The 10,405-nt window shown below is 38.4% G+C and overlaps 2 protein-coding genes across 3 annotated transcripts in view; both read right to left on the bottom strand.

The window, feature by feature from the left end:
* The window catches only part of ell (elongation factor RNA polymerase II), a 38,645-nt gene extending 33,928 nt beyond the window's left edge, over window positions 1-4,717 (bottom strand). Inside the window, exon 1 of the mRNA XM_014004640.1 lies at window positions 4,329-4,717. Within this exon, the coding sequence (XP_013860094.1) occupies window positions 4,329-4,463 (135 nt within the window). The 5' untranslated portion in view covers window positions 4,464-4,717. The remainder of the gene's footprint in view (window positions 1-4,328) is intronic.
* Window positions 4,718-6,118: 1,401 nt separating this feature from the next.
* Window positions 6,119-10,405, bottom strand: part of fkbp8 (FKBP prolyl isomerase 8) — a 15,657-nt gene continuing 11,370 nt past the window's right edge. For both annotated transcript variants that reach the window (XM_014004641.1, XM_014004642.1), the window contains exons 8-9: window positions 7,490-7,627; window positions 6,119-7,368 (exon numbers count right to left, since the gene is read on the bottom strand). In XM_014004641.1, coding sequence (XP_013860095.1) covers window positions 7,282-7,368; window positions 7,490-7,627 — 225 coding nt within the window. In that variant the 3' untranslated portion in view covers window positions 6,119-7,281. The remainder of the gene's footprint in view (window positions 7,369-7,489; window positions 7,628-10,405) is intronic.

The raw sequence follows: 10,405 nt of genomic DNA on the forward strand, positions 1-10,405 counted from the left end.
CCTGCATTAGTTGAGAAATTCAGTGTTTACAAAAGCTCACTGATTGAAATACTAAGCATAAGCAGCTAATAAAGTTTCAATATTAGTTTTCAATACTTTCAATTATTTGAGACACTCATATTTCATCAGTATGATGACTGAGGTATGATTTCATTTGTAACAAAAATACATTGAAATTGCTAAAGCAGATTTAACAACCTGATTGGAAGAAATTGTATAGTTTTCCATTTGGCAGGAGGGTTAACAGACTCATGTTTCAATTATAATTATTACCTCCTAACCATGTAACGTTACACGGGCACATATGTAGTCAAACACGTAGCATTTTGGACATGGTGCATGCCACTGCTAATGAACGTGAAAATACACCATTTTCTGTATTTATTAAATCATAGTAGGGGTGTAAATCACCAGCTTTATCACGATACGATATTACTACGATATGTTTGGATTAGGGCTGGGCGGTATGACCTCAAATCCATATCACGGTATAAATTGAACCCCTTCATGGTAACGGTACATATCGCGGTAGGAAATTATCATAAAAAGTTAAGATAATGTAATTTTAGAGCATTTTTTTGCAGAAAACTGTAATCTTAATTAAACCCAACATTTTTGCTTTAATATCTGCCTGCCAAACACTGAGCTTTCTGACTGCTGAACTTATCAGCTGCTGTTCTGCTGCAYGCTCATCTTCATCATCAGAGCAGAAGCTGACTTTACATTAGCAAGATGGATTTATGACTGAACGAACATCCACGTCTTTTTTTTTTAATAATCTCTGTGGGTAACAATACATAAAACATTTTTTCTCCAACAATTCGGTGCGAAAAACTACAGTTGTTAAAGTGTCGCTCTGCGTGACGTGCAGCAGGAGGAGAGGAGAGGAGAGGAGGAGGAAATGATCCCGCGTCACCACGTAACTTTTCTACAGCGGGAGGAGGATATTTTGAGGATTTATTCTCTCTACACGTTTTAAAACGCTATAATTTCTTCATTATATTTCGAACTCCTGTTCTGTTGTCTCTGCACTCGCAGCCATGCTGACACAGGTGCAATGTAATGACGATATGACGGTAGAGGTTGAATTTCTACCGTAGGCCAACTTAATACAATTTCTACTGTCTACCGCATATACCGCCCTAGTTGGATGACTTCAACATTTCTCAATATCACAAAGTCTGTCATGATACGATTTCAATTCAGTTCAGTTCAATTCACATACCTGMRATCGATATAATGCGATATCATATACCCATAACACRGCGACTTGTGTTAGATAGGCATATATCGATTCACATCGAGAATATGATGACGATAAAGATGGATATTTTCATTTTGCCTCGATATAACTGAATCATGAACCATTCAAACTGATATATCGTCATAGATCRATGTATTGTTGCACCCCTAAATCATAGCCAGCACAAACCAAGTTCCCAAAACTCTTCTTCACACAAAAAGCCAGACATGATCAGAACWAACATCCTCCAGATGTAGGTGCAAAAAGCTTTTGAGCACTTTTCCCAAACCAAGATTGCTCTCTGATTTCTGAGCACACGACACAGTTAACTTGCAGTGAACCACAGCAGCGAGTTATCTTCAAGGAAAAGTAGCTGAGAACTGGTTTTTGATTGTCTGGTCTGTCTAAACTGTATGCCTCTCAGCTCATCAATTCCTTTCATCTTTGCTAAAATATTCCTCTGGCAGCCGCTCACAGCAAAATACTGCCAAACTCAAGCATCCAAAGCTTGAAACAAAAGAGTCGTGCCAAAGATGAAGAAATGATTTTCCTTTTACAAACAAACATAAAAATAAGACAGTTTGTATTCTGTTTAAAAAAGTAAAATCGGTATTTAATAGAATGGCTCTAAACAGGATTTTAAAGGAAAAATGACGACTTCATGTGAGCATCCTATAATTATGAAAAGCCCTAACAGTTCACAGCGAGAGGAAAGAAAACAACATTTCTAAAAACATGTTTACCATTCTCCCTATCTTTAGATAATTAGCCACTTACAGCTGGGGGGAACCAGGTAGCTCAACTAGTTGATCAGGTGCCTCATTAAGTAAAGATCATTTCCCAGATTCCCCTGAAGTCAGTGTCTGGTTGTGGGTCTTTGCCACACATAAATCTTTGGTTAGCTGTTATKAATCAAAGACATTAGCCACAAATATGTTCATCCCAAATGCTAATACTAAATACAGGCTAGGGGTCTGCAACCTGTGGCRCTTTGGTCCCTCTGCAGCAGCTCTTTGAAGCTTTGACCAAAGCTAAAATCAGATTAAATCTTTAGTTCTTTATACTCACAACARAAAAGGCTAGATTTATTAATGTTCCTGTCAATCTGTTTGCAACGGTGCTTGATRCTACAAATACAAAGAGTGAAACATRTTAATTAGATCATGCTAGTAGCCCGTTATAAATAATCCAACTTGCAGCCTTAAAGTATGTTCTCTCAAATCCATCAAGCTTTAAAACATTTAAGAATTGACTAGATAATAATCCCAATAAGACGACTTAAAAACAAAAATGTCTTCATAGTTCAGTTGTAGTTTATTAAATTTAATATAAAGTATTTATAGTTTTCTTGTTTACATGAATAAGGTCTTTTCTTTTGTACTGATGTGATAAAGCTAAAATTCACTACATATTTTTAGATGTTATAATGTCACCACCACTGGCCGGAAAGACCCCCATTCAACAAACAAAGTGGCCCACAGACCACCAGTTGATAATCACAGCATGTTTTGTAGGGGTGTAAGAAAATATCGATACGCTGAAATTTCGTAATATTTCATTTCCCGATACTGTATCGATATTCTAAAGCCCTGTATCGATTTTTTATTAAGGTTTAAAATGTCAACTTTCCTGCCAGCTGTTCATTTTTATGTTGTAGTTCAGCCTCTGACCACTAGYTGGCAGCAGTGAGCCAGCCATTTGGCTACTCTACCTCTTGAGCGCCAGAGAGTAAGGGTAGCATTAGCATTGTAAGTAAACATTAGCTTTTCTTTTTTTTTTTTCAGTAAGAGGTTTTTATTTAATAGAATTTTTGGACAAAAAATCGCAATATATCGCCTTGCTTATAGTATCGCAATATATCGGCATATATCGTATCGTGACCCCTCTGTTATGATATGTATCGTATCGCCAAATTCTTGCCAATACACAGCCCTAATGTTTTGCAGCTCGGGACACTTTTTTAATTTACAGCCAAGGAACAGAAACAATATGATTGTAAAAAGGTTGCAGAGACACCTGGTATGGGCTAAAATGCTAACTTGAATAACTTGAAATACAAATCTATTAGCATGCTTTGCATTTCTGTTAAAATAGCCAAATTAGGGTGTTTTCCCCTCAGTATGAACATTTTAGTGTGAATGACCAAAAATATACAAACACTGCCCTATTTAAAAAAAAATTTAAACTAAAATTTAACAAAAAAAACCTATTCTGTGACATTTGTTACTGGTATGCACCCAGTTACATGTTCCAGTTGGACTGTTTTGACTGATCAGCTGCTGTCTTAATGTGGACAGCTCTGAAGCTGGACACAAGGCCCTGCCCTGTCCTGTCCTGTCCTGTCCTGCCAGGTTCTCCCTGTCAAATATTTATAGCAGCTGAAACGTTAGATGGTCACACAGCACAAGCTTAAAGCTGCCGGAACAACGAGCCAAGCAATAAAACCAGCTAMAGCACAACCACTTTAAAAACACCACCTGCAAAACAAACACACAAAAAAATGATGAATTGTATGAGTTTGACGCAATTCTGAGTCTGCTCGGAGGACGTGAGTGTTTCCTCGAAGTGAGGGGGTTGGGAAGTGAAATCTGCTGGGTTTGTTTTTTCCCCCAATTATTCACAGCGTCGTCATTAAGTCATGGCAAAGCTTCAGGTTAAAACAAAAATACAGAACTTGAAGCAGCGCCAGGCAGTCGCAGGCTAGTTTAGCTTTTAGCAAAGGTTGACAAACATTTCGTTCTTTTTTTTTTTTTTTTAACTACTTAAAGTTTCTGGAAACATCTGCCTGAATCCCCCCCTTCCCGTGTTATCAGTTCCTGAAGACGTGTCGAGACCAATGAAGTTTAAACTGTCGAGGCAAATAAAGCAGATAGCTAAAAGGGCTCTGTCTAAAGATAAATATCTGAAACACACAGCATCTTTCAGGATTAGTGCTTTAAATGAAGCAGGCTGTCGTCTAGCAGCCTGAAGACAGACGAGAGTAGTGACCGAGCTCAGTCTGCCTGTCATAGCCCGACAGGACACACACACACTTTTAAAAAAAACGACCCAAAACACGACACCGGTACCGAGAGGGACACATTACCTTGCTGCCCTGGAAGCCCTCAAACGCCCTGAGCGCGCTGTCAGTGAGTTTAACGTGGAAGACGGTGACATTATTGCCGTTGCTCACTCTTCCACAGGACAGTCCGTAACACTGCTCCTCCTTCAGCGCCGCCATCTTGCCACCGTTCCCACCACGCGCACGGTCACGGACGCGCTTGTGTGTGTGTGTGTCGTAAAGCGAGAAGTCCCGTTGCTTTTTCAATGAATATTCAGCGACTCGCTCACTGACGATGAAATCACCGAGCAACAGGAAATGAGCTCCGTCTTCGACAGCACGTTTTCAGTTTTCATGGTTAAAATKAGCAGTGTCCTGGTGAAGTCTGAAAGCAACTAAAAAGTTCAATGAACTTACTGAACAAGAAGCCCATTAAAACTAATGAGAGTCTCGTGGTCTATGTGATTAAAGTCACCTGCTGCAGTCAACAGAAAAATGTTTCTAGTGATTATATTTGGTTTAAATCCATTTAGTGTGAAAAACTGGGCGAATTTCTGGTGATTTGGTGTTGACATTTTTTATTTAGTCAAAAGAAGCAAATATTGGAAGCTTAGGCCTACTTTCTGTGGGGGATTTCAATAAATGAGGGTCAAGATTAGCTTTATAACATAAACGCATCAACCACAAACAAGCAGGAGCAGTAAGTTGTGTTCTTCATTAGCTTGTTTCTTTCTAATCAACTTACCTGCATGTAATCCCTGCAGCACATGTTCGTTTCCTCTGTCCACTTGTTTTTTAACTGTGCAGAAAGCAGCAGTGGTCATTCTGTTTTCCTCCAAATTCAATTTGCACTAAATGAACAAAACCRATATTTACTCAGCTAACAGACCCTGAAAAGGTTCATCAGCTGAGTGAAGGAACTTAAATGAAACATGTTTTTAGGAATAAAATACTCTGTATTACAGAAACCGTCTTGTCCTCATAACAAATGTCCTAAAGCTCGTAGACTCAATACTATACTAATACCATACTACTATACTATACTATACTATACTATACTATACTATAATAGTCCACTCATTAGTTAAGTGATCCATTTAGAAGTTGAAACTTTTCTTTTGACATCTCTTATTAAATACTTTTAAGTTTATATATTATTGTTAACACTTAAAAACAGCTGCTGAACACGTTTGCATTACCCAGGTGGATGTCTCTGAGTGCTTCTATTTTTTATGTAATCAGAAGATTGCATGACTTATATTTCATTCAAACTGAAGGCCCAGGTCTAATAGTCTGGGTTTGCCTCTAAGCTAAATCCCCTTTTTTAACGGCACTGCAATAGGACCCTAAAAGCTAACTATTGCGAACACCTTACCCAGCCCACGTGAAGAGCTGTCTTCCTGTGGGCCCACCCTAACCACCTGAGTCTGGTGCCATGTGCGGCAGAGGCCTTGGCTCTCTGACTGTGGCTTACTGAAGCTGGCTCTWGGGATGTAGTAAGTCACCTCTCTGGTRGGGAAGGAGCCTGGTATTGGGAGAACAGGGTCTGACTGTCGTTGGTGCCTCTTATAGGAGTCCTATAGTGCTGAAATTAGCTTCAGGTAGGGACTCCTTTATTCTGCTGGGGGTACTTCAATGCCAACATGGGTAGCGACAGTGYATTCTGGTGGAGAGTGATTGGAAGGAAAAATGTGTCTACCACCGCATAAACAACTGATTAGCAGCGCCATTTCCTCCACCATTTTTATTCTAGATCACATTTAACTGCCGGACATGAATGGCATATTTAATTTGTTCATAACAACCATGAACTGTAAATTACACAACAGAAACAGTAGTTTTATAAGACCTGTTTATTTATGATAAATACAAAATTAACATACACCGGGAATACCAAGAACTTTTCCAACTAACTGTAGCAAACATTTTTAGATTACGCAACTTTAGGCTCAATCAATCTATCATCTACAGAGGAAACCACATGTTTGGCATAGACACAGTTTTGGATGAGCTGAAGCAGTAATCATTTTAGGACAACTTCTCAGGCAAACGTATGGTCGACTCGAGAACATAATTCAACATTTGGTCTTAAATCAACACAACTTAAAATATAATGAACTACAATCAAGAAATAAACATTATTTTATCTCCGCTACAAAAAATGGTCCTGTGAGCCTTAATTTACTGAGCATACATGAACTAATAAAATAAATGTCCCACTGAAGTAAATTGCAATCTAAAACCATCAGTGGCATCTTTGTCTGACGCCTCAGAGACATGCTAATTTAATTCCAAGTTATCTAATAAGAATATAGCTTGTTTCACCCAAAATAAATAGTCTGGTGTTAAATTTTTCTTACAAATAACTTTCAATATCTAGGACTACTGTATTGCACTGCTGTACAAGTTTCTGTTACTTTGGTCTATTATTGAATGTATGAGCAGAATCTTTAAAAAAAAAAAGGAGAGCTAGAACACACCCAGATCATCTTTCCATCTTGTGGAGCTTAAATAACAGGAGTAGTTTGATTAGAAACACTGTGCCATAACAAATAAAAATCACATCTCTTGGAAAATAAATTATCTTGTAAGAAAAATCTAATAATTCAAAACTAAAAAAAAACAATAAAACATAGCATAAAGCGCTTTGTCTCTTAACTAAAAGATATTAAATTTTTATTTAGTTTTAATCCCTCCTCATACAGATTTTCATTTCAAAATATCAGTTTCCAACACTGGCTACCAACAACAAAAACATAATAGCAACAAATGAAAACGATGTCTGGCACTGTGACGGATGTGCATAGGCCCACACACTTAGAAGGCTGGAAGTCCATTCCTTATATAGTAATATTACCATTTATTGTTTGTCTCGAAGTTCTCAAACATAGTAGAGAAAAGAGAGCGAGCGACCACCTTACGCTTCCACATCCTTTGAGATCAAAAGATGTTGCCAGATTTGCTTCAGTGTTTTCAGGCTCATCGAGTCGTCGCCACTTTAATTTCTGGCAGCTATGACAACAGATAGAGCAACGCCACCAATGGCTACCGCGGTGGCACCGAAGAGCCACTTCCAGCTGAGATCCTGTAAGAAAACAAACAAACTTTGCATGTTGAATGAATTAAAAACAACAGGACAAGGCTCGTTTTCCTAACCTCAACTATTCTGACACTGCATTTTTAAACTTTGTTTATGCATTTCTCACCCATGAAGACTTGGCCCGAGGTTTCTGTGTGCTGCTCCTACTAGAGGGGTTACCCAGCATTTTCTTATACATGGCCTGCTCTGCTCCCCTCTGCTCCGAGTTCTTCTTCACCAGCTTGGAGAGCTCTGCGTGAATCGTCTGTGCGGGGGAGACGAGAGGAATAAATGCTGCAGGAAAACTGTTCAAACTGAACAAACTTGTGTGTGTCAATCAATACTGTTATTCTGATCTGCAGTACACAAAGTCCTGCTGCAGTGTAACAAACAACCTGATAATGTGCTMAGATGACAAAAAAACACTCATTAACAGAGACAAGTGGTCTAAAAAAAACACAAGAAACATACAGTTATCTCTATATCTCATTGGACAAAGACATTTTCCTTTGGTTCTGTACATTTTCATGRTGAATTTTGAAAAAAACCTTTCAGATGCASTTTAAGTTCRGACTCTCCGTCATTGTCCATCTGTATTATGGAACACCGACCAATCYGTTTGTCTGGATCTGAGCACACAGTATGGCTCTGAATACCTCAGAATTCATTCGGCTGCTTCTGTCCTGTGTCACATCATCAATAAACACCAGTGACCCAGTGCCACTGGCAGCCATGCATGTCCAAGCCATCACACTGCTCTGCTGTGTTTTACAGATGATGTGGTATGCTTTGGATCATGAGCTGCACCACGCCTTCACCATACTTTTCTCTTTCTATCATTCTGGTAGAGGTTGATCTTGGTTTTATCTGTCCAAAGAATGTTCTTCCAGAACTTTTCTGGATTTTTTAGATGTTAATAAAGTGGACTTTGCATGATATGCCCCCTTTAAAGCAGAAAAGCTCCAAATGATTATATATACACACTACAAAAAATAATGCTTATTCCACTTCAACATCTCCCAAGGAATGACCCATTTGAATCACAAAATAAGCATGCTGTTTAGCCCCAATATTCACACATTTCTTCCAGGATCTGGACTCAATTATTGCTGCAGCTCAGACTCCAATGTGAGTCACTTCACTGCTTTTAAAGCTGGTGACCGACTAAGCAAATCGATTTTAGAGACAAAAGTATTTATACTTGCTATAAGCACTTCAGAAAGACTGAGCTGTTGCTTAAGAGGAAAMAGAAAAGCTTACCTAATAATCTGARTAAACATCTACCAGTTCAGACATAWAAGAGTTTGCTTAAGTATTTGCTTACAGGTCTCTACTCTGACAATTTATTTCTTTAATAMCTACTAAAATTATACATTTACAAGATAGTGTTTGGCTAATGCACCCCGTCTGAAGGTTGTGACTGGTGTTGTACAATTACCCGCCCACCAGAGAGACTAAAATGTTACAACCTGACTTGTCCCTGAGGGGAGAGGATAAAAGTAGGTTAAACAAACATGTAGCATCCTGCCTGAACCAGAATCTGTTTMCCCAAATACTTGTGCAAAAACAGTCAATGACAAATCTGGAAATGTCAAAATCTGCAAGTCATTTAAAAAATTAAACAAGCTAGACAAATAAATCTTTTCTAGTCTATTTGAGTTTAGGAGAGARGAGGTGTGACAAGCTTACACTGCAGTAAAAAAAAATGGGGGCAGACAGTCTGTCGGCGCTCGGAGGAGGGAGCAACAGAGTGTTCCTTTATGTGTCTGTCAAAGTCCTAGTATTGATTATAAAGGCAGCAATGTTGTTAGAGCAAAAATACAGAAACACTCACATTATGGCACTATGTTAGCTTAAATACATCTCTTTAAAAATGTTTTTCTAATATTTTATTGGCTTAAGAAACATATTTGATAAAAATAAAAGTCAGAAAAGTAAGAATAATTAAAAATTACTTAATCTTTAACCCAACCAGTTTGTTCTGCAGCCCAAATATAGAAAGTACAAACACAAATCCAGTGAAGTTGGAACATCATGTAAAACATATATAAAAACAGAACACAATGATTTRCAAATCCTTTTCAACCTATATTCARTTGAATACACTACAAAGACAARATATTTAATGTTCAMATGGATAAACTATTGATTTGTTGCAAATATTCACTCATCATGAATTTGATGCCTGCAACACGTTCTAAAACAGCTGGGACAGGGGCAACAAAAAACTGGGAAAATTACAAGAATGCTCAAAAACAACTGCATGGAGCATTCCACTGGTGAACAGGTTCTTTGGACTGGGTATAAAGGGAGCATCCMCGAAAGGCTCAGTTGTTCACAAGCAAGGATGGGGTGAGGTTCACTACTTTGTGAACAAATGCATGAGCAAACAGTCCCATCAGTTTTAGAACGTTTCTCAAGGTGTAAATGCAACAAATTTAGGGATTTGCATTTTAGATTTCATTTTCTACAGTTCATATGGACAAATCTCTGCAAGTAAGCGACAAGGCTTAAAATCAGCATTGAATGCCTGTGACCTTCCTTCCCTCCCTCAGATGGTGCCGCATTAAAAACCAACATCATTCTATAATGAATATTGCCTCTTGGACTCAGGAAAACTTCAGAAAACCAGTGTCAGTGAACATAGTTCATCACTACATATAGAAGTGACAGTTAAAACTCTACCATCCGAATCCAAAGCCATGAATCAACAACACCCAGAAACAACACAGCTCTTTCTGGGCCCGAGATCATCCGAGATGGACTGACMCCARGTGGATAAGTGTCCTGTGGTCTGATGAGTCCACATTTCAAATTGGTTTTGGAAATCATGGACGTGGTGTCTTTAGTTACATTACATTACATTACAATATTACAACTTGCACATCTGTGAAGGCAACATTAATGTTGAAAGCTACATGCAGATTTTGGAGCAACATTTGCTGCCATCCAAACCACATCTTTTTCAGGGACATCATGTTTATTTCAGCAGGACAATGCCAAGCCACATTCTGCACGTGTTACAACAGAGTGGCTTTGTGGT

The sequence above is a fragment of the Austrofundulus limnaeus genome, unplaced genomic scaffold (assembly GCF_001266775.1).
Source record: "Austrofundulus limnaeus strain Quisiro unplaced genomic scaffold, Austrofundulus_limnaeus-1.0 Scaffold25, whole genome shotgun sequence".
In the NCBI taxonomy this organism is placed as follows: Eukaryota; Metazoa; Chordata; class Actinopteri; order Cyprinodontiformes; family Rivulidae; genus Austrofundulus; species Austrofundulus limnaeus.